The 25,954-nt window shown below is 37.3% G+C and overlaps 1 protein-coding gene across 2 annotated transcripts in view; it reads right to left on the bottom strand.

Annotated features, from left to right (window-relative positions):
* Positions 1 to 25,025, bottom strand: part of PCBD2 (pterin-4 alpha-carbinolamine dehydratase 2) — a 40,544-nt gene extending 15,519 nt beyond the window's left edge. The window contains exons 1-3 of one of the 2 annotated variants that reach the window (XM_063292308.1): positions 24,915 to 25,005; positions 20,884 to 21,027; positions 14,332 to 14,463 (exon numbers count right to left, since the gene is read on the bottom strand). In XM_063292308.1, coding sequence (XP_063148378.1) covers positions 14,332 to 14,463; positions 20,884 to 20,925 — 174 coding nt within the window. In that variant the 5' untranslated portion in view covers positions 20,926 to 21,027; positions 24,915 to 25,005. Of the gene's footprint in view, positions 1 to 14,331; positions 14,464 to 20,883; positions 21,028 to 24,914 lie in introns of both variants that reach the window. The other variant, XM_063292307.1, reaches the window with a different exon arrangement.
* Between the last annotated feature and the right edge of the window lie 929 nt (positions 25,026 to 25,954).

The raw sequence follows: 25,954 nt of genomic DNA on the forward strand, positions 1-25,954 counted from the left end.
TTTTGGGATTCAGCTCAAGTAACAAAACAAAACCAAAAAACCCAATCTAAGACTGCAATACATTTCCTAGCATGGGACTGTCCCCCTCATATACAATTACTCCTTGACTCAGATCTTTCACTCATTCTCAAGCCTATGTAGAATAGCTATTCTAGGTCTCTTGCAGAAAAATTGGAGAAATTATAATTGCTGTACCACAGTTTGCTGAGATGGTATAAATCTCCCACACTGGCCTTTGGATGTTGACAGAAACAAAGAATGGTACTAGGATCTATCTGGAAGTGTAGATTTTTCCACACCAACATTCTCCTAGTGAACAACTTATATATAACTGGCTGAATCTACACTCAAGCATGGATCACAGCAACAAACTAAATCATAATATAGTTTGTTTGGTTTTGACTTACTCTATCTTGTAAACCCAGCCACTGCAGATTGTAATATATAAATCATCGTTTATCGCTTGGTGTGGTATATGAACATAGACAATTGTTGTTTGTTCAAAAAACCTTGGTAAAACGAAATCATACCATTGTGTTGTGTGAACCTATTTTCAATTATACTTAGGTTAAATTATGGGAATACATTCTAATTAAATTGGTTATAACTAACTTAAATCCCATTAATTTCAATGGATCTACTTACAATTCAACCCAGTATTTAATCAAAGCATGAAATATTTAAGTTATATTTCAGAATAGATGACACTTTAGATCCTAATAAAATAAGCAATCAGGAAAGGCAAAGTTAGACTAACCCAGCATTATATGTGTGGTTTTCCTTCTTTAGCATCCATAAAAATATTCAGTGAAATCTATCTATATATTAATCTATCTATTTTAGGATGTTGCTTTTTATAGATTTTTAACATCCTATCTAAATTTAAACTAAAATTTCTACAACTATTTTGATGTGAATAATACATCAATAATACAGCCTTATGTGGAAGAGGGGAGGTGAGAAAGAGTCTAAACTAAGAAATTTGTTTTCATTTCATTAGGTTTGCAGATTTTTTATTGGATTCAAAGATACAGGCATTCAGTTACCACTAAAATTGATCGGCCTTAAGCAAGTTATAACTATTTTTTTATACTGATTTTCTTTGGACTTAAATGTAAGTAATTCATTCTGTGTTCCACGTGTTATCAGTATGATTCCTCAACTAAAATATTTAAGCTATGATTCTCTCACCACTGACAAGAAAATCAACCCTACTGAATTTAGTGGGACTTACTTCTGAGTATAGAAGAAGATTGCAATGTTAATCATGTTAAAAATCTGCCTTCAATCCTATCTGAGTGATGTGACAGATAAACAAAAGCTCTCATATTTGCGACCTTTAACAAACTGGCTAAACAGCAAACATTTTACCATGATGTACTGTTTCTCCTTTCTAATATATGTTGATGAAAATGAAAATAAAAGACTATGGTGTTCAGGAATCTAAAAGAGACCCCTTTTGATTCTAAAATATGTTTAATTGAATAATTGAATATAATCACATTTATAGACTAAAACAAGTAAGACGATTCTTTAGCAAGCCCTATAAAAACTAAAGGATACAAATTGAATTAAATTAAATTAAAGGATACCACCAGTTAAAGAAACATGGTATTTTGTGAAGCAAGCAACTCTAATCCACTTCTAATTGTTCAACACTAATCCATTTCTAACTGTTAAAGTAGTATTTTTTCTTCAAGGAAATAGAATCAAACAATAAGAAATTATGCCTTTTAAAAACTCCAAATGGTATTATTTTGTATTAATTTACTAACATTTCTCTGCTGCTGTACTCACAACACCTCAGAGCAGCACACCCAGAAAAACATTAGAAGAGAAAAAATAACAAAACAACGTTCAACAGTATGTATTATAACAGCACTGATCAACATGGGTGGATATTAGCTATTACTATTTATAGAGACCTTCATTTCATAATGTTAAAAACAAAATCAAGGAACTATTGTAATTCATTATTAGATCGAGATGTTACATTGCAATTATAATAGTATAGTTAATAACGTTATACTACAACTCTGAATTGGTCCTCAGTTTCTAGAGGGAAAAAAAATATATAATCTACCTCACCACCATCACCCCCAATTTTAGACATGTTTATGTTCCTTTGACATAGCAACAAGTTGTCTTTCTTGGTCTTGCCAAAACAAATATACCAAAACACAAAGGGGCAGGAAACAACAAAAATTGTGAGCTTCAGCAAACATATCTAAGGCTGATTTACAGCTTTCTGAAAACGCAAAATGAAAAACTGTACTTGATCTCAACTGATAAACTGTGGCGCTGCCAGCGGTTTTGCAGAGCAGATGTAACATTTTAGCAAACGTGATTGTTTGTGAAAGAAATAATTTTGATCAAAAACAAAATTGCAGCCAGCACAAGTTCTGCACTTTGTCATTGCAATCTGCTCTGACAGGAAGCTGTAAGTGGAGATTCCTACTGTGAAAGGAGCAGATGTGAAAGGTCAGCCTTGGCCTGGAACTTCAAAACCGTTAACGTGTAAAACAGTATGCATTAAAGCCTGAAACAGCTAACCACTGGATTAACGGATGTCCGCTAAGTGGGTTTGATGTTCTTTTGGCAAGTAATGGTTAATTTTTAAAATAGGTATAATTGTAGGGTTTTTTTCTCTCTCTCTCCCTCCTGATACCATTCTACTCACCAGAATCAATTTAATTACAAAGTAGATTTTTGAAATAATGTTTTTAGGAAGAAAGAAAAAACTATCTACATAAAGCTTTATTAACTTGTTCCCGACAACCATTTCAAAGTAAGTGAAAGGGGTTAAAGAAAATTAGACACAGCATTTGCATTAAAAGTTACATCCAAGAGATCAGATATTTATCCCAAAGTACTTGTTAAATCTAAAAGACAAAATACTTAACTTTGTTTAAATGTCCAGTTGAGATACTGTTGGAAAACAGAGACAATGCAAATATTATTTAATCTTACACGGTGGAAGAAAAGCAGCTGAAAATAATACACAGTACAGATGGAACAAACACTGATGGGTTTTTCAGGCATGGCAGTACTCCAAATTTTAGTTAGTTAATCAAGTCATCTTACAAGTATTCAGCAGCTCAAATTAAGAATAAATAGCTGCCTTCCTTCTGCAACTGACCCAGCCATATGTGCCTCTTCTTCTGAATGTAATGAGGAATGGTAAGTAAGCCACTACTGAGATATTTGCAAACTACTGTTACAAGCTGAAAGGTGGATTTTAAAATAAATAACTGTTGAATTTCTCTGTTAAATCCAGAACATTAAATCTATCATTCAAAAATACACCATTCTTAGTCCTTTCAAATAAACTGAGAATGAAGGACTATTTCAACAGATAGCTAGAAGAACTTTTCCTCATTTAAACAAAAAACAAAAAGCCAAGTCTGAAATTCCCCCAAATGTCAAAGAGCAGTATGGCATATGGAGTAGAGGTTTTCAGGTCATTTATTCTAATTTCCTACATTGGTATCCAGTTTTTCCTCCAAAACCCATTGCTTTATCCTTACACCAAGCTTGGGAATATTTTAGACTGCCAATGAACGTTATGGCAGAATTGGAATTTGACCTTATGTTTTTCCAGCTCTATTCCAATCATTTCTCTTACTGATTTTCCAACGGAAACAATGTTTTAATGGATGCTGCTTTTTAAAAAAAACTCTTTGAATTTGGTAAATATTTTAACACACATTTAAATTCTTTACAAAATAATTAATAATCTGTAACATCTCTTCAGCAGATTTGTTTGTATCTGCACAATACAAGCATGGAATTGTAAACTTTAAATTGCTAACATTCACTGTAAATACTAGAAGTCTATGCATCCATAAATGTACATTCATTCAATTGATGGAAACCATTAGTGGTTTGTTTGTTAACATGTAACTCTGTCCTATACCCTATTGTTGGTTAACCAGGTGCAGAGGCCTGGTTAACATATAACATTACCTTTGAATGTGGTTTGTTTTTGTTTAATGAGAAGCAAGAACCATCCCAAGAAAGAAGCCACAGTTTATAAACCAGTATAGATCAGTTCATGTGTCATACTAAGCAAAAAAAAAAACTGTTTAATGGCTTAGGACCATATCAATTGGGTATGAATAAAGCTCCATACTGTACTAACAATAAAAGTATCAGATTCAAATCACTGTTTGGATACAAAATTCTCACTAGATATGAATCTCATTTTCCCCCACCCTACTCAGCTGTGTTGTACTGTTCACAAAAATTCCAAATCCCATTTCTTAAATTTCAAACCTCATGTCCCACATGTCATTCCAAATACTACAAAGATTTCCAGTGTCACCTCTGTACCACACAATTTGGTACAAGAAATTCTACCCCTCCTGGTAATATCATTTCTTATTTTGGTATTACATCACTACACTATATAAAATTTTTACTAGATTCAAAATACCCTCATCTCAAAGCTAAAATTTTGTCCTGTGATCAACAATGTTTCTTTACTCAGTCAATGAGAAATGAAAGTTTCTGTACTCAGTCAATGAGGATCCAGGGTCACAACAAAATTATATAGATCTGTGGATTTTTGTTACCAATCTACTATTGCACAAATCTGTGATGTAGTTATATGTATGAATTCTACTTTTCATACTAAAAAAAACCCTCAAAAAGACACAGAAATATTTGTTCATTCATTTACTTGCTTGCTGGGTGTATATCCTAGCCCGCATTTCCTCTAGGAGCTCAAGATGGCATATAAAGCACTCCCTTCCTCAAATTTTCCCCGCAACAGCCCTGTGAGTTAGACTAGCCTGATAAAGAGTGACTGTCCCCAAAGCACCTGGTGTGTTTCCATGGCTAAGAGTGCAGCCTCAAAAGCAGACATGTGTCTCTGTTTTCAAACACTGTAAATAACCCTGATTTATAGAACATCATGTACCAAATGAATACTGTTATAAACTTTGCAGGTCACAACACAGGGCAGAGGACATGTGAAAAATGGAAATTAGGTTGTTTAGATAAGAACAAACACAAGCTAACCTTAGTGGATATAAAGCTCATCTAAAATGTAATCCAATGCAACAGTATATTAAGAGAGACAACTACTCAACAGCAAAATTTTAAGACAACGAATCTAAAAAAACAATGAACATTAACTTGACTTTGAATATAACAAACTGACAATATTATCAGTTCTCTTCGTTAGAAATTAAATACAACGAATACAAGCTATACCTGAAGCCAAACATAAATATACCTCTAAAAAGATTCACATGCAAGATAGAACTATCTGAAAATTTAATGTAGCCAAACAGCATTATTCTGCCCTCCACTTAACAAATCAAGTAAATGGGAGCTGGGAGGGCAATAAAAGTTAACAGCAGACTGATTTTTAAAAACTTGAAAAATATAGTTCTGCAAACAAAACGCTGGAAGAACCCCTTCAGTACTGGGATTCAAATTAAATCTAGACATTTCTAACAACCTTGACAGGTATAATCCTGGTTACCATGTAAATTTATGGTAAGCTGCTGTGATATTAGCCACAGGTGCTACTTTTAATATATGAGGCGCATCTGGCTGGGAATAAAATTTCTCAGAGGTCTAAAAATGACCTCACTATCAGACAATGGAGAAGGGAAACATAAGGCCGTTGTGGCATATTAAAAAGCAATGGATGTCATGTATAATTGAATAGCTGACATAGAAGTCATTTTAAGGTTGCAGATTGTAGCTAAAAGATATTTTAATATTTTCAATACATTAAAAAGTATAAACATTTTCTCAATCAGAGACAAAAGATGAAATATGCAAGACAGCTATAGAATACTTTGACTGTGACAAATGTTCTTACTTTTGATGAACAGAAAATACAAAGAAAAGTGCTAAGAAAAAATAATATATCAAAACATATTAAATTCTCAAAAGTTTATTAGTATTAGACAGCAAGCTAGTTTATACCTAAGAAAAAGCTGATTCCACTGAAGAATCAGTCAGTTAAAAACCTATGGGAAAAAGTCCAGTTCCACCGAAGTTGTGAGCATGCCTTTCATAGCCATGAATTATATATATAAAAAAAGGATTCACGCCAAAAAATTGTATGAAGATTATTGTAAATACAGACTAGCACATCTAGTTCATCACTAACACTCCATTTATAAGTAGAAATAGTTGTTTCTGAAATGTAACATTCTACAGAAGAGAAGCCAATTCTTCCATGTACATTCTAAAGCTCACAAATATTCTAATTGTACAGAATCTGCATAATTGCAATAATTGTGGCTCTACAAAATTCACAGACCAAAATAGGAAGTGATCCAAGCATCAGAAAGTGAAAGATGACCACCTTGTAAAAGTAATCATTCACACTATACTGAATGCCACTGCAAACAGTTCTGCAACCTCAGAAGTTGGCCTGGTGGGAGAAGTTCCAAGGAAGCAGAATAATAGGGCCTAAAAAATCCCAATATGCACATAGAAAATCAGGTCCAGCACATTCCACTGCTAATATTTTCAGTTTAATCTTTGAAACCTTACTAAAAAAGATTTACAGTTGTAATTGAAATTATTCAACTCCCATTGCAAATCAGGTTGTTAAAATGTAGACTTTCAGCTGTTTGCAGTGAACAAATCAAACAAAAGCAATTGAAATAGCTCAACACGATGAATGCTTTAAGTGGTGTCCCTAAAGTCAACTGAAAATGCAACTTATAATGACTTCTCCAGTCTCAAAATTATTCAACCCCCTGAATAGAATCCGTCACAACAGCACACATACAGTATGCAAAACAGGTGTTGTCTCAAGCACACCTGATGCAACTAATCAAGGGCTTCATTAGTTGCACCAGGTGTGCTTGAGCTGGAACACATGAAATACCTGAACTGGCTAGGGGTTTGTTGAGTGTCACGTTTGACTGCATGTTAGACATACAGTATGGCTAAGTCAAAAGAATGGTCCAAAAAGGTAACAGAAGAGATCATTGCCCTTCACAAACAAGGAACAGGATATAAAAAGATAGCGAAGGCACTGAATGTTCCTAGAGACACCGCTGGAAGCATAGTTCGCAAGTTCAAAGAACAGTGGTCATACTACCTGGCAGGGCAGAAAAAGGAAGCTGTCAATGGCTGCAACCAGATTTCTGAGAAGGCAGGCGGAGAGAAACCCCCAAGTGACTGCAAAAGACCTGCAGCAAGACTTGGTGGCAACAGGCACTGAGGTTTCAGTGAGAACAGTAAGGCTTGTACTAAACACAGAAGGTTTCCATGCCAGAACTCCAAGACATACACCACTACTGGCCCAAAAGCACAAGAAAAGTTGGCTCCAATATGCTCAAAATCATATAAATAAGCCACAGAAGTTTTGGGATTCTGTTCTGCGGAGCGATGAAACAAAACTGGAACTTTTCGGCCCAATGGATCAGCGGTATGTCTGGAGGAAGAAGAACGAAGCACATGCTGAAAAGAACACTCTGCCTACAGTTAAGCATGGTGGTGGCTTGGTGATGCTCTGGGGCTGCTTTGCATCCTCTGGTACTGGAAACCTGCAGCGTGTGGACGGCAAGATGGATTCATTGAAGTATCAGGAAATCCTAGGAATAAATGTCATGCCATCTGTAAGGAAGCTGAAGCTTGGGCATCATTGGACCTTCCAACAGGACAATGATCCCAAGCATACCTCAAATTCCACTAAGGCTTGATGCAGAAGAAGTCCTGGAAGATTCTACAGAGGCCATCACAATCACCTGACTTGAACCCCATATAAAATCTCTGGTGGGATTTGAAGAAGGTGGTTGCAGCAAGGCTAAGATTCCTCAGGAACGCTGCCAGAAGCTGGTGTCTGGCTATGCATCTCGTTTGTGGCAGGTCATAACAGCAAACGGGTGCTCTACTAAGTACTGAAGATGTTTGCCATGAAGGGGTTGAATAATTTTGAGACTGGAGAAGTCATTATAAGTTGCATTTTCAATTGAATTTGGGGACACCACTTGAAGCATTCGTTGTGCTGAGCTATTTCAATTGCTTTTGTTTGATTTGTTCACTGCAAACAGCTGAAAGTCTGTACATTTTGACAATCAACCTGATTTGCAATGGGGGTTGAATAATTTTGATTCCAACTGTACTTCCAAGAGCCAAGCATGACTCAAAGGAGAAATCAAGTTATGTTCTAAATATACAAGGAGCTTTCCTAAACAAGGAAACCTTGCCCCAAGAAGTTCAACTGAAAACCCTTTCAGGTTTCAGATAATCATTCACAATATACCTGAGGGACCGTCTCATCCCCATTACATCAACCTGTCCCACCCGGTCAGGCAGAGAGGGCATGTTACAGACCCCGTCTATAAGAGAATTCTGTCTGGCAGGGTCCAGGAGGCGGGTCTTCTCTGCAGTGGCTCCCGCCCTTTGGAACATTCTTCCCCCGGAGGTGAGGGAAGCCCCATCTCTCCTGACCTTCCGGGAAAAGCTGAAGACCTGGATCTGCCATCTTGTTTGGGGCAGGAAGGGGAGTAGTCATTCTTGGGGGTGTCTGACACCCTAAAATGGCCCTCATATACACACGAATTGAATTAGAACTTCCATTGCCATCTGGATTTTATTTTATGTTTATATCTTGTATTTATATTTATATTTTATGTATTATTTATGGTTTTATTCCATTTTAAATCTTTTAGCTTTATTGTAAACTGCCCAGAGTCCCTCTTTTGGGGGGAGGTGGGAAGTGGCAAAATTTGAATGAATGAATGAATGAATGAATGAATAAATAAAAAAATAAATAAATGTCGCCTATTACACTGAACCACAATCAGACCTCAAGCAAGCCAAAGTTTGTCTATTATAGGGTATCTAGCTCCAGTTTTCTCAAAATAAAATAAACCTTGTATCATAGTATAATGGGATAAGACAGCATTTTGTTTCCCTTCAGGAAGAATATAAATTGATATATTTGCGTTGCATTAAAGTTGTACATTATGAGTCTTAATTTGCAGCTTTCCTCTCTTTTTTATATAGTTTGGTAGAATGGTATCACATAGGAACAATCCCTGCCTGGCTTGTTGTAGACCTCAGAATCTTGCTGTAAATTCCAAACTGGTTTTCCCTAATCAATTGCCTCCTGCATGACATTTCTCTTAACAACTATCCCTTGTTAGTCAGGAAAGAATCTACATACTCTCCTTTTCCAGTCAGGATTCCAACCCAGGCATGGGAAAGAAATCACACTGGTTGTTTATATGAATGACCCATAGCAGGACATGGATGGGGAGAATGCTTCTGCTGAATCTCTCCACAGCTTCTGACTCTGGTACCCTGGGCCACCTGCAACGTTGGGATTAGAGGGCACTGCTTTGCCGTTGTTCTAGTCCTTCCAAAGCAGGCACTTCCAAACAGTGGTAACGGGGGAAGAAAAAATGAGCCCTTGAACATTTCAGTATGGAGTGCTATAGGGCTCAGCCTTCTCCCTCATAACGTTCAGCACTTATATGAAGCTGCTGGGAGTGGTCCTCGGTCAGCACATGGTGAAACATTATCCAAATGCTGATGATATGCAGTTATCTCCACCCCATGCCAAGTAGGAGATGAGATTGAAGCCCCATCTCAATGCTGGAAGTTGTTATAGCCTGCATAGGAAGAAATTAGTTCAGGCATCACCCCAGCAAAGCAGAATGGCTGCTGATTCAAAATCCATCTGACTCCAAGATAATTGTATATTTGGTTCTAGATGTGATGGCACTCCTCCTACTTGCCACCTGGAGGTGTTTCTGGATTTACAACTCCTGCTGGAAAAGCAGGTAGAAACTGTGGCCAAGAAAGACTTTGCTAGCTTTGGCTGGCCTGCTAGTTGCAGTGTTTCCTGGAACAGGAATCACTAGCAATGGTTGCTCATGTACTTGTCACCTCATGATTGGACTACTGTAACTTACTCCACCCAAGGTTGTCCCTGAAGATACTTGGAAGTTACAACTTCTACAAAATGCAGTGGCCCATCTGGTAACAGGTAAGAGCCATTAACATCATATAACACCTCTAATGCAGGAGTTGCACTGGTTGCCAGTTTGCTTCTGGGTGAAATGCAAAGTTCTGGTTATTACCTATAAAGACCTTTATGGCTTGGGACATGAGTATATTTGAGGCTGTCTACTCCAAGTGGAAACTGCCCACCCAATACAATCTAGCAGAGAGGACATGTTGTGACCTCCACCAACTGGGCATTCAGAAACAAGTATTCTCTATTATGGCTCCTCTTCTTTGGAAGAGCTTGTTCCGTGGGGTGAGAATGGTATTCAGAAAAGTTGGTTGTACTATCGCTTAAACAGCAGGTATGGTGATTTGCAGTGATATTTTTCCTGGTAATTGAGAGGAAGGTGATGTTGCTATTAATGGTATCCTATTAGGTACTTCTTGTCATTTTTATTCAGAGGACATCTGTAATTTTCTTACCTTATTTACTATATGTTATTGTAGTTTGTAAGTCTGATTGCTGAATTGAGATATTAGACAGCATCATTCTGACAAATACGTCTCCACATCTTTGTGAAATAGGAATTTGCTTTCCCAAAAAAGATGAACACAAATATTTATTTTGGACCTAAGAAATTGATAGCTATGAAATTCAACACTTAAAAAATATATGACTTGCTACAGGGATACTATATGTAATGCACTTTTTATATCATTACATGAATAACTATGACAGAACATTTACTACCATTTCAGGATTTTGAAATAACTGCAGGTGAAGACAACAACCTTTAAAAATCTGCCCTTCCAGAAAGCAGAATTCTACATAACACATCATTTTGTACTATTTTACTAGGCATCTACATGCATTCTTCCTTCACTAAACCTATTCTTTTATTGAAAAAGAGCCAGTTTGGTACAATAGTTAAAGACACCAGACTAGAAACTAGAAGACCTAGTCCTACCTTAGGCATGAAGCCAGCTGGGTAACTTTGGGCCAGTCACTCCCAGGCCTAGGAAGTGGCAAATCACTTCTGAAAATGTTGCCAAGAAAACTGAATAGACTTGTCCAGCCAGTTGCCAGGAGTCAGGACTGCCTTGAATACACACACACGTAACATAATTATGCATTTAAAAGTCAAGCTAGCAACCTTGAAAAGATGTTCAGCTTTTAGATATTAAATGCAGTCCTGATACTCACAGAGGGTTTACTTTTTCACTTTTAGATATAAGAGTCTGAAAAGTTGTACTAAAAGCTAAACCAAGTCTTTAACTTGAAGCCCTTATTTAATAAACATAGTAGTTTTGTAAACAGCCTTCAAGTACTCCAGCCAGTCCTGTAATTCTTCACCATGAGCTCCTTTCTAAATAGCCTTCTCTCTTTTATTGCCATTTGGCCAAAATAAACAGGAAACCCAGCTGATCATACAGGAGAAAGGAGGAAACTTCCTAAGAGCATTCAAAAGCAAGGAGTATCATGTCTTTGACCTTTCAGCTGTATACATTGCGGTGTTACCTCCACAAGCCTTCATCCAGTCAAATGTATTGTTCTGAAAGGGATTCTTTTTTGAGAGGATGTTAAGTAATGAGGTTCTTTTTGAAAGGTAGGTTGAGGTCAAAAGAAACAAACAAACAAAGGCATCGCAGAATAGTCTCATCTCCAAAAATTTAGAAATACACATCTTTCCTAGTCTAGAAAAAAACTTGGAAAGCTTTTATGATTTCTATGTGAGGCCCCTCATAAGATGCCACTATTGTGCCCATGGAGACCTCTCAGTGCCAGAGAATTATATTTCACAGCATATAAAACATGCTAGCATTCCAACTCTCTATTTAATTTTTTTCACAGAATAGGATTAATGAATGCTACACTGCAGAATTTTACTGTAAAACTGACAATTGTAATGTTTTATAAAATATGGATTTAAAGAGCTGTAAGGAACAGTGCACTCAGCTTACATTCATATTATATAATTGCCAATACAGAACTACATCACATCAACTAAGGAAAGTGAGGTGGTGATTTATTTTCCCCTAAACAACTATTTCTCTTTTTTTCTTTCTGAAGGAAAAGGCTTTTTAAAATACTAATCATAATAACAACTTGCTTCCATTTTTACCATCTAAGGTGGTATTTAAGACATGCTCCACTGATTCCAGAGGTAGCAAACAGGTATCAGAACTAGTAGCCACTGACAGGCTAATCCTCCGTGGATTTGTCCACACCTCTTTTTGAAGTATTTAAATTAATTATCTGATGGCAATGAATTCTACAAAATAGAACTGGTTTTTCTTTAGTGATAAATTTTCAGCTGTGCCGTCAATAAATATAGAATTCTTCATACTGTGTCAACGTACTGAACAAATGAATCAGGAAATCCCTAGTTTGAACTTTGCTTCCCACAGGCACCAATAGTAGGGGGAGAGTTGAGAAGGTGACAGACAAGATATTGCAGTGCACACACCATCCCTTCTGCACTTACATGTGAATGGGGGAGCTCGCAACACATGTTTTGTCATTTTAGCATCATCCTGGTTAGAAACAGATGCTTATGTGGCCTACGTCATAAGCTTACTAGATAGCTTTAGGCAACTTATTTCTGGCTATGCCCACAAGTCAAGCTAATACAATTTCGTTTGGTTTGGCTTTGGCAGTGTGGTCTATAAACATGATATAGGGCAATGTTATGTATCACTGCGGTTTGTTCAGCAAGCCATTGTTAATATCATCCATGCCTGACATGATATGAGAAACCAGGCGCCCTCAGCTTCAAATTCCATCCATATGTAATATATAATAAGGAAGATAATAAAACTGACTTACCTAATAGGCCATTTTAAGGATTACAGCTAAAAATGCACTTGAAAGAACTACAGTAATGAGTATTCTTGTACTCAGAATTTACCATCAAATTCTATGAACCTGCAACAGTACCTACTCAAAGTTATTTTTTTTCTAAAGGTACAAAGATATGGTCAGTGGACCAAGCATGAATTAACAGACAAGGGTCATGTCTGAACCAAATGAACATTTAGATAAAACATCAAAGAGAACATTAGAGAAGTGGAATATGATACCTGTAGATATACAAAATTAAAACACAAAATCTCTATTCTAATTTGCCATATAAAAATATCAATACTGAGTCTTCAATTTAGGTTTGAGCAGAAGCCTCTACAGCTCACTTTATAATACACTAAGATGTATTGCGATCCACAAACCTGTCAGTTTAAAGACACCCCATTAGCATTTTTTTAACTAAATAAACTACCTGTAAGCCATATTTATCTTAATTACCAAAGAATCAGTCTGGTCTATTTACTATTAGGAGTAATTAGTTGAATAATACATTTATGACCATGGGCTTCCAAAACTTTTTAATACAATAGATCTACATCTGTTGATACACAGAGTGTCCAAAACCTGGCTGAATAAAACCCACAGAATTTTCTACAATCATACGTAATTGGATTTATCAGTGAGATCAATAAATTTTTGAGGAATAGATCAATCAACTCAGTATCATTTGTACCACAGAAACTCTTTTTGTCAGCTTAACTTTTCAGCCTTTTTCCACACCTGATTTTATGCCATCTGTAAAGGGCAAGTTATAGACCACCGATGAAATTATACTTCTTGGCTACCTTTAGTTAAATAGTTACACTATGTTCTATAAACAGGGGATTTAATGACTTGAGGAAGAAAGCTATGAATAAATCCTGCTTTTATTCTTTCAATTGACTGTGAAATATTATGGCACTTCTACATACTAGCATCTTAAGTATGTTTCTAATAGGATATTCATACTCACATAGGCACTTCTGTAAATTTCTACAAATTAAAAGTATTAGAGCACTAGAAAATGTTTTCAGAAGCAGAAAGTGTAAAAAAAAAAATCCATCCTCAAAATACAAAGATTGTTTAACAACAAAGACAAGTATTCTAACTGATCCAACTGATCTTACATATACAGTGGGCTTCAGTTCAATTATCAGTTCAATAATTAATGTGGGAACCATCTAACTTGCCAACTGGATCACCTAAAAATTCTGGTTTGGGCTGTATATATTGATCAGAACTCAATACTGCCATTTTAAATACTTGCAGTAGGTTTGAAACAGTGTTAGTTATTTCTGAAGAACAATTATAACAGTTAAACTGTAAAGTTCCAGTTGAATATATAAGTTGCATCACATTCAGTACAAAGTTCTATCATCCTTTTAAAAAGTGTATCACTTTTCACATATTTTTGTTTAAAGATGCATAATAATAATTAAATTGCTAAATTCTAAAGAACAGGTTCTGGTAGCACATGAGGTTTTTCAAGTACAAGGGAGAATCAAAACAAATGTGTTTCCTTTAAATCAGGAATAATATTAATTAAGGGGATTTACCTGATTAAAAGTTTTGAATATGAATTCTCTGAATATAGCATCTCTTTCAGTGAGTTCAGACCAGCCAGCAGCTTTAAGATCATACAAAGCTTGGTTCCTTTCTTCGGTGGTCAACCAGCTAGATTGTGAAGACTATTATGGCAGAAGAGAGAGAAAATGCATCATAAATCAAAGTTAACCATACAGATCCTTATTAGCACTAAAACAGTATTTGCCATCATACTGGTTGTGTCTTCACAAACAGAATGGTACAGGATGATTCTTCCCCTCCTCAAAAGTCTTGTAAGGATTCATTATATTTAGAATATGAGGTAAGTAGCATCTAAACTAACACATCTCAGGCAGCAACATTGTTCAGTAGGAAACAAACTTCACTGAATAAAGTGATATTTGCTTTTGAGTAAACACGGTACATTGTAAGTTTGCATTGTCCTAGAACTGAGGAGGTGGGAGCAGATGCTATTATATAAACAGCAAGCATAATCCACTGGAATTGAGAATATTTTTACATCACTTCCAACAGAAGAGAAGCATGCTCTTAATTTTCTCCCGCTGAAATCTGGGCACCCAATTACAAATAAAAATGTCTTCAGTTTTACTAATAGTGACTTTTAAATCACCCAAATATGGTTTTATTTTTATATATGCTTAACACTGGAGATTAATTTCAAGATCTTTTAATCAGTTAAATGGATCAACAATGGAATTTCTGGGACACATTAAAGATACAAATATATTATTGCCTATGTTTTCATAGCTTCAGCAAAGGACCGTTACCTTCTTGTGGTGCTGGAGCTAGAGCACCTCAATGATGCCATGAGCTAAACCGTGAAGGGCCACCCAAGACGGGAAGGTCCTGACAGAGAGGTCAGACTAAAGGCGATCCCTGGGGAAGGTAATGGCAACCCACCCCAGTATTCTTGCCGTGAAAACTAAATGCATCAGTACAACCAGAGATATGTCGGTATACCATCGGAAGATGACACCCCCAGGTCGGAAGATGGTCAAAATGCTAATGGGGAGGAACAGAGGATGAGTTCAACTAGCCCCAGACGTGATGACGCAGCTAGCTCAAAGCCGAAAGGACGGCTAGTGGCCAACAGTGCTGGTGGTGAACGGCGAATCCGATGTTCTAAGGATCAACACACCATTGGAACCCGGAATGTAAGATCTATGAGCCAGGGCAAATTGGATGTGGTTATTGGTGAGATGTCAAGATTAAAGATAGACATTTTGGGCGTCAGTGAACTGAAATGGACTGGAATAGGCCACTTCACATCAAATGACCACCAGATCTACTACTGTGGACAAGAGGACCACAGAAGAAATGGAGCAGCCTTCATAATTAATAGTAAAGTGGCTAAAGCAATGCTTGTAGACAATCCAAAAAACGATAGAATGATCTCAATTCGAATTCAGGAGAAACCATCTAACATCACAGTGATCCAAATATATGCCCCAACCACAGATGCTGAAGAAGCTGAAGTAGAGCAGTTCTATGAGGATCTGCAGCACCTACTGGACAACAGGCCTAAAAGAGATGTTATTTTCATCACAGGAGACTGGAATGCTAAGGTGGGCAGTCGGTTGACACCTGGAATTACAGGTAAGCATGGCCTGGGAGAACAAAACAAAGCAGGACGTAGGCTGATAGAATTGTGCCAAGACAACTCACTCTGCATAACAAACACTCTCTTCCAACAACCTAAGAGACGGCTTTATACATGGACTTCCCCAGATGGACAACACCGAAATCAGATTGACTACATCCTTTGCAGCCAAAGGTGGCAGACATCTATACAGTCGGTAAAAACAAGACCTGGAGCTGACTGTAGTTCAGATCATGAACTTCTTCTTGCACAATTTAGGATCAGACTAAAGAGATTAGGGAAGACCCACAGATCAGCTAGATATGAGCTCACTAATATTCCTAAGGAATATGCAATGGAGGTGAAGAATAGATTTAAGGGACTGGACTTCGTAGATAGGGTCCCGGAAGAACTATGGACAGAAGTAGGCAGCACTGTTCAGGAGGCGGCAACAAAATACATCCCAAAGAAAGAGAAAACCAAGAAGGCAAAATGGCTGTCTGCTGAGACACTAGAAGTAGCCCAAGAAAGAAGGAAAGCAAAAGGCAACAGTGATAGGGGGAGATATGCCCAATTAAATGCAAAATTCCAGAGGTTAGCCAGAAGAGATAAGGAATCATTTTTAAACAAGCAATGCGTGGAAGTGGAAGAAGACAATAGAATAGGAAGGACAAGAGACCTCTTCCAGAAAATTAGAACCATTGGAGGTAAATTCCAGGCAAAAATGGGCATGATCAAAAACAAAGATGGCAAGGACCTAACAGAAGAAGAAGAGATCAAGAAAAGGTGACAAGAATATACAGAAGACCTGTATAGGAAGGATAACAATATTGGGGATAGCTTTGACAGTGTGGTCAGTGAGCTAGAGCCAGACATCCTGAAGAGTGAGGTTGAGTGGGCCTTAAGAAGCATTGCTTATAACAAGGCAGCAGGAGACGATGGCATCCCAGCTGAACTGTTCAAAATCTTGCAAGATGATGCTGTCAAGGTAATGCATGCTATATGCCAGCAAATTTGGAAAACACAAGAATGGCCATCAGATTGGAAAAAATCAACTTATATCCCCATACCAAAAAGGGAAACACTAAAGAATGTTCAAACTATCGAACAGTGGCACTCATTTCACATGCCAGTAAGGTAATGCTCAAGATCCTGCAAGGTAGACTTCAGCAGTTCATGGAGCGAGAATTGCCAGATGTACAAGCTGGGTTTAGAAAAGGCAGAGGAACTAGGGACCAAATTGCCAATATCTGCTGGATAATGGAAGAAGCCAGGGAGTTTCAGAAAAACATCTATTTCTGTTTTATCGACTATTCTAAAGTCTTTGACTGTGTGGACCATAACAAATTGTGGCAAGTTCTTAGTGGTATGGGGATACCAAATCATCTTGTCTGCCTCCTGAAGAATCTGTATAACAACTAAGTAGCAACAGTAAGAACAGACCACGGAACAACGGACTGGTTTAAGATTGGGAAAGGAGTACGGCAGGGATGTATACTCTCACCCTACCTATTCAACTTGTAAGCAGAACACATCATGCGACATGCTGGGCTTGAGGAATCCAAGGCTGGAGTTAAAATCGCTGGAAGAAACATTAACAATCTCAGATATGCAGATGATACCACTTTGATGGCTGAAAACGAAGAGGAACTGAGGAGCCTTATGATGAAGGTGAAAGAAGAAAGTGCAAAAGCTGGCTTGCAGCTAAACCTCAAAAAAACCAAGATTATGGCAACCAGCTTGATTGATAACTGGCAAATAGAGGGAGAAAATGTAGAAGCAGTGAAAGACTTTGTATTCCTAGGTGCAAAGATTACTGCAGATGCTGACTGCAGTCAGGAAATCAGAAGACGCTTAATCCTTGGGAGAAGAGCAATGACAAATCTCGATAAAATAGTTAAGAGCAGACATCACACTGACAACAAACGTCCGCATAGTTAAAGCAATGGTGTTCCCCGTAGTAACATATGGCTGCGAGAGCTGGACCATAAGGAAGGCTGAGAAAAGGAAGATAGATGCTTTTGAACTGTGGTGTTGGAAGAAAATTCTGAGAGTGCCTTGGACTGCAAGAAGATCAAACCAGTCCGTACTCCAGGAAATAAAGCCAGACTGCTCACTTGAGGGAACGATATTAAAGGCAAACCTGAAATACTTTGGCCACATAATGAGAAGACAGGACACCCTGGAGAAGATGCTGATGCTGGGGAGAGTGGAGGGCAAAAGGAAGAGGGGCCGACCAAGGGCAAGGTGGATGGATGATATTCTAGAGGTGACAGATTCATCCCTGGGGGAGCTGGGGGTGTTGACGACCGACAGGAAGCTCTGGAGTGGGCTGGTCCATAAAGTCACGAAGAGTCGGAAGCAACTAAACGAATAAACAACAACGTTTTCATAGACAAAAGTTACTTCATCATAGTAAGGACGCTAAACATACTATTATTTTATAAGGTTTAATCTCTCAGATCTTTTAACCATAGTTAAAGGAATGGGCTCCTCCTCATAATATTAATACTGTTAAATTTAGGGTGATGCTAATCTAATTATGTTTAATTCTAAACAGGAATTTCCCTCACCGATATATCCAAATCTTATTTTCTAAAGTACATTTTCTGGACCATCAAAGGGAAAAGAATTCAAAAACAAACAAGAGGGATTGAAGCATTACTTTTGCACAGCCACCAAATACTACTTATATTATATTTGTTAAATCTCTTCCTCATTTAAGAACGAGTAAGGAAAAAAAAACTCCATTGACAGAATTCTCAGCTATTTCAGGGTGCTCAATGAATGTCTGAGAAGCAAAATTATTACTGTAATATTACTTTAGCAAAAGTATGCTTAGACATTGACTTAATTGAGAAATGCTGAATGAAAATTAGCTGTAGCTGGGCTGTTTTATGCCTCATAATTCTCTTATCTTTGTAATACTGAAACTCAAGCAATTAACAATATTAAGTCATAAATCCACAGAGCCTAACACAATGCCTTTATACAAATGGGGATATTATCTCATGTTCCATTTTCATATGCAGGGGAAATGCCTGCCCTTATATAAGCAAAAGGCAGCACCCATGTAAAACTAAAAGGCATATTCAGAGAGAAATCTGAAATTTGATAGACAGGTTGGGCTGCCATTTTCTTCTCAGCTACTGGGTAGCTGGAACTGAGCGATGGCTGAAAGTACTCCTTGTACATCTTTGACAAGAAGCACATGCAAAGAGTGATTTCTTAGCAAAAACAATTAAGTGTGCTTGGGAGTCATGCAGGATAAAAACAATGATCAGCAAAAGAAGTGCATTTCTTCAGGGATCCTTTGCACATGGGATAGATTATGGGTGGCAGAACTCATTGTCTGCAATTCTACAGACACAGAAAGAGAGAAAAAGAGGGGGCCTGCTGGGATTCACTTCTGAGGTGAATAAAATTGCAGAAGAATCTTTTATTCTGACCTGGTTTTGGGAAGTCAAAGTAAACATTTCAAAAAAAAAAGGATTAGGGTATTTAATATCATTAAAAATTAAATGAAAAAACAAACTGGAATTCATATTTAGTCATGAATCCTAAAAAATGATTTAAGAAGGATGTTTGGAGTAGTCTTGCTCCAAACATCGATTTAATGTGTATTCTGATTTTTAACATTTCATTTTACATAATCCACTACCTTCTGTTTCTACAATTTATTAACAATAAAACAGTAAATAAACCTCCTATCAATCAATTTCGTAATGGAAAAGAAAAACTAACAGCAGTATTTCAGGACAAATTGGCATTCAAACAAGTTAAACATTTCAAATAAACCAAATTAAATTTATTTTCATGACAAACCTCTGAAATTCAATTGAAACTTCAGATATATTTGTAAAGTAGAAAATTTTTGAAACCCAAATCCTGTGAACTTGAATAATTACACTTGTTATACACAAAGATCATTTTGTCCACTAGGTGACACTGTATTTCAAATTTAAGTATTTATTGGGGGGGGAGAAATTTAAACATTCTAGACAGAAAATAGATATGTTAAATATAAATATGACATAATTATATAAGCAAAAAAAGGAATACTATAATCGTATAATAAATAGTATAATAAAAAAGAAAGCAGCAGTTAACAATTATATACCAACAAGTAAATACTTCAGTTAACCTTATTGAGAAGATATTTGTGTAATTAATAATCAATAATACTTTCACTAATTATATAATACAGATATCGCAAATATAATATTTATATTTGCTATTATTATTTACCAATAACTGGAATTCAGCATGAAACAATCAGTTTAAAAAGTAGTATGTCATGAGTTACCAAGATGCAACAGAAAAGCTTCTCCATATTATATTTGCAAAGTTAAAAGACTCAATGATTTTTACATGATTAAAATACTATTGAATAAAATACATGAATAAAATACTAATACTTTACTATTAAACAAATCAACTGCATATTAAAAGATTAACAATAATAATCAACAAGCTTATAGTCTGAAAATGAGTGATGAATCATATATCTATCTTATTAATAATTAGTATATAATGTAAATGCTGTTAACGTTAGATGCTGCTGAAATACTAGTATTTATTTTAAGAAAATAATGCCTATTTATCTTTAGGAAGAAAAGTACTTCTATTGGGGCATAGGGGTTTTTTGTGGTTTGACTGATTTTAACTTAGTCCATGTGTTTATACTGCATATAAATAATATTATACATTATCACTTTCAGTGAGGGGTAAACAAGTAGAGAGAACAATAAGGATAATAAATTGTTAAAAGCTTAGAGATAATTAAGACAGGAAGACATGGCCACTATCTATTTTCAATTTTTCCAGACATGTTGTCTGAACACCACTTAATATTAACTACTAATTCTACATGAGTAACTGATAATGGAGACAGAATCAATTGGCCCATGGACATCTTTTACTTTTCTTGGATGACTTCAAAAGTCTACTTTTATTTACTTACCATCTTTAACCAGTTATGTGGTAGGATGCAATCACAGATCATAGGTCAAGTATGGCTGTTTGTTAATTGTTGACATTTCACTGTCCACTCACCATTCCTTTTTTATGTTGTAGAAATTTCCATTTCCTCTTTAGCAATTCTTTCCTGGAAAACCATGTCAAACTATTTTGGGTCTATGCTTATTTGAAAGTTTTCTCCTACACATTGCTAGAAGTCATTAATGAGATATATTTCACAAATCCCCTGTGAAATAAGAAAGCAATGTTTTCTCTTTAAGAATGGATAATTTGGAATATGATATACAGTAAGATCACAGATGAAATTTTGTCAGTTTGAAAGATGTAACTCAGATTAACAGTTCAAATAACCCATGCGTTTTTTTTAGAGTTCACAACCACCAAATTTATACTGTGAGCCTTAGACCCAAACTTTTTTTTGATCTTCATAAGGACAGGTAATATGTTGCCTTCTAAATGTGGAAGTTGTGCTCTCTTTAGCCTTGGTCAACATGTATACTGACAGCGATTAGGAGAATTGCAATCTAACATTTTGCCCAATTGTGCTTTACCAAATTTCAGTTTTGCTAATTCAATCATCATTCAATTATTTTTAAGCAGCATTAATTGTACAAGTAGTCCTCGCTTACCAACTACTCATTCAGCAACCATTCAAAGTTATGACAGCACTGAAAAGGAAAACTTATGACTGTTCCTTGAAGATGCAGTCATTGCAGCATCCCCACAGTCAAGTGATTACAATTCGGGCACTTGGTAACTGGTGCACATTTATGATGGTCACAGCATCCCAGGACCACGTGATCACTATTTGCGACCTTCACAGCCCGCTTCTAACAAGCAAAGTCAATGGGGAAGCCATCAGGAAGTCGCAAGTCGTGGTCATGTGAAGTTGCACGTAGCAACCAGTGATTTGCTTAAAAACCACAGCCAGAACTGGCATCATACATTGGCGGGGTCATGTGATGTTTCACTTAACAACCATGCTGCTTAGCGATGGAGTTGCCAGTCCCAATTGCAATCAGTAAGCGAGGACTACCTGTATTTGATTGGGAACTTCAGCAATGCAAAAGCATCAGAAGTACTGCTAAGAGAAATCTGTCATAAAAAGCTGGGGGTGGTGGTGGTATTAAAACAGTTCAAGCTTCTATAGTTGCAGAAAAATAATTCCTTATCAGTATCCCACACTAGATTGTTGGCACTCTTAATCATAGAGGTATCATGAGGTATCATTTCATTCAAGATACAAAAATAGAATATCCACAAACCCTGACAACTTTATTTTACTTAAAATTTATATCCCACATTTTCACTGTCATTTTTAACAATTCCCAAACTGGGGATCAGATTATATTTGATATCTAGTGGAACAGAAACTCAACATTAAAAAGCTAATCCTAACTTTATGGTTCTCAGATTTCTGTATGCAGTAGACTACATATATCCTGAACAATATTGTTTGAAATAATAAGAAAATCTGATGTTAGAGATGTTATATTATGTACACAGCATTAATTAGGCACATTATATAATTATCCATTTATTTTTTTCAGAAAAAGAGAAAGCTGAAGGTTTCAAAATGCTGAACTTTGTACTCTGTGCTAAATTATCTAAACTTTCACAATACAAGCCTACTATGTACAGTATAAATCCCACATCTTTCAGAGGCAGATGCACTGAAGAGAATTAGTGGAAGAAATATGTTGCTCATCAACTTATTATTCATAATTAATATGTCTCTCTTGATACAAATCCCTAATTATGTGCCTGATTTTGTTCATTCTATTATTTTGTTTCTCTTAATACTATAAACTATGAACTCCTTCTGAGCCTTTCCTAATACCAAGTTATAGTTCTGTCCTCTTATCCCTGAGTCAGCAGAAAACAATAGTTTCCATTAGCAATTCTGGAACCAGGATCAATCACTGCCTTACTCCAACATACCTGAAATGATTTGAGAGCAAAACAGACTATTATTTATATCACTCTGAGTTCTGTGAGGATATACATGAGAAAATTTACTAGAGACTCTCGGTTTTATACATTAGCTATCCTGTACTATTATTAATAGTTTCCAACATTGTCATTATTTCAATGTCTACTATTCAGTGTATGCCTGAACTACATTCCTTGAATTTCAGTACTAATGCACTGCTTGTCTGCCAGCTGATATAGATAGGCTTGCAATTTGTACCTGAATTCAAGGTTACTTAAAGTAACTATTGTGCCATTAATCTGCAAACACTGTGTCATATTGCAACTTCATTATTTCCACTCAGGTGTTCAGAAAACTGGAGCATGCAACATCTGTGCACTCCAGTTAAAGTTCATCACTTTATGTGGTGTGCCCTCTTCCTTTCAGAATGCCTGATAAGGCAATTATATAGGTCTTTTGTGTGTGTAACATACAAGGAACAATGTACTGAATGAACAAAAAAATCCATCTTGATTACATTACATTACTTAAATTACATTTTAGATAAATATGCAAATTATATGGCCACAAAATTTTAACATGTGGGCATGCTGCATCCATCTAACAGGCAGACTGCTTAAGATGTGATTCATAAGAATGTAGACATATATAAGCTATTCCTAGATAGTGTTATTCAGAAATATATATATATATATATATATATATATATATATATATATATATATATATATATTTAGGACTTACTAGGTTCCAAAGAATTGTGTGCATTGCCATGGATGCTTACTTGAGAGATAGCTCTTAGTGGGATTTAATTCTGAATAAACAAGCACTAGATAACTATGTGAACAAATTCTCAATGGCTTCCCGAAGCAGAGCAGATTCATAGTTGCCTAGTCAACACATAATAATCAAAACAACTAGTAGTCACTTGATTGTGGGGAAACTGACCATCAGATGAGAAGCCACCATCAGATGAGAAGCCACTGTTACAAGTAGTTATTATATTAGTAGTGGCCTGCTTTTCAGGCCAAGCCTTCATTAACCAATGTACAACATCCACAAGGAAAAAAGAACCAATCTGGCACTTAAAAATTAAAATATTGTCATAATTTTCTGTGGACCATTTTCCACAAAATATGATTATCCCTATGAAATATGATTATCCCTATGAAAACTGTTGCAAGATCAAATAGGATCACATATACCAAGCAGAGAAATGTTGGGAGCCATGCAAGCCAGCACAGGAAGACTTTGTGAAGATGATATTTTTATCCTGCCTTTTTTATAGATAACTGGCAAACCTACTTATATTCCCGCCTCCTATTTTCTGCACAACAACCCTGTGAGGTGGGTTGGGCTGAGAGAATCTGGCCCAAAGTCACCCAGCCAGTTTTCATACTTAGGCACCTCACAGGGTCTTCACAGTGCTACACTGAAGCAACCAACTGTAAGTCACCTACAGGTAGTTTGACTACTTTGGAGACATCCTCAAGAAGGGCTTGTCTCTCCTGCTCATCAATATAATCATTATTATTATTTATTAAATTTGTACACTACCCATCGCCCAACGACTGAATCGTTTCATCAGGAGGCATATGAGTAGGACCTGAAAGCATATCAAACAACCAGGCTGATAAAATAATTCTTAAGGTAACTGGGCCAGCTACTCCTGGCTGTACTCATATAGGAACCTCCTGCCCCAAATCTGAAGCAGTCCCATCCAGACCCAGGTTTGATGTACTGTAACGAGCCTCCTGTAGGAAGATCCGTAAAAGTCAGGATGAAAAAGGGAAAGCGCCAATTGCAAACTTGATCTTCGAATTACAGGAGCGAGGAACATTAACATTCCCTTTGAGCCTCTCCTGTGTAAAAGAGCCGAGAGGCCCAAATACGGATTTCCAAGTCAGCCTCCCCTAAACCGTCCTTGAAAGAGCTTAAAATCGCAGTTAAGAGCTTAAAAGAAAGCAAACCAGTATGAGCAAAGGTCACCAGATCACAATTTACGCGGAACAGGGGGAGAACAATCCCGACCCGCCCCCCCATCTGTCAACTCGCTTCTTCTTTGCTGCTCAGCCGCTCACCATAGCGGAGAAGTTGCTCCTGCCGCCACCGCAGCCCCGTCCTCCCGCAGCCACCAGTCGCCCTCGCAGCAGCAGCCACCTCAACCCTGACCCGCGGGGGTTCAGCATGGCTCCGGCCATCTCCGCCCCCTTCAGCGAGCGCCTGCGCCGCGGCCGTCACAGAGCCCTGGCGGCCGCCAGGGGGAGCTTGTCTGCGCCGAAACCTGCGCAGCTTTTTCCTGTTTGGGGCAAGTCGATACCCCCGAGCAGGGCTGCAACTGGGGGGGCAACCGGGGCATGTATCCCGGGCGCCGCGCTGGTGGGGCGCCTAAATGAGCATTGGGGGGAATGAGTGCGGAATCCATGTTTGCCCCGGGTGACACAGACCTTAGTTGCGGCCCTGCCCCCGAGGCTGGGTCCCGTAGGCGCGGCGGACCCTGGTTCTCCCCGAGGGAACGCAAGCGTTTTGAGCCTTTCCCGGCTCCCGTCGGGTGGCCCAAAATTAACACCTTTCATTAATTAGACCAAAGGCTGCAGCGCTTGGGTTTTCTCAGAGCTGTACGGGGATTGAAAAGCGCCTGCATCCCTTTGGATCCTAACGTTTAGTTGCGGGGAATCAGTTGGCACCTCCCTCAGCAATTTATCACCCCAGGCGGCAGCAGCCACAGGTGGCATTTCTACTGAACTTGTAAGGAAAGAAATAAGCCTTTCCTCTTCTATCATAGGATGGGAAGTAGCATTGTTTGAAGCAAGGAAAGTATAATTTATCCAGTAATCGGATCTGTTTCTACTAAATGCTGAGTTAGGAAATAACAGAGTAATCTCTGGAGGAGCGCAAGGAGACAGTAATCAGCGTTTTACAAACCGTCTACCGCTCTCAGTTCATGTTCTGTGGTACTTGTACAAAAATATTCAGCTTTGAGGAAACACCCACTTCAGTTATCAAATGCAAGAAGAGAAGAAGGTACCTTTGTATCATCTCTTCCAGATCTTAATTGAACCACTTTTCATTCCATTTTCTGTATGTTGTACACATCTGTAGTATTTTATATTGGTCTGTT

The sequence above is a fragment of the Candoia aspera genome, chromosome 2 (assembly GCF_035149785.1).
Source record: "Candoia aspera isolate rCanAsp1 chromosome 2, rCanAsp1.hap2, whole genome shotgun sequence".
Classification (NCBI taxonomy): domain Eukaryota; kingdom Metazoa; phylum Chordata; class Lepidosauria; order Squamata; family Boidae; genus Candoia; species Candoia aspera.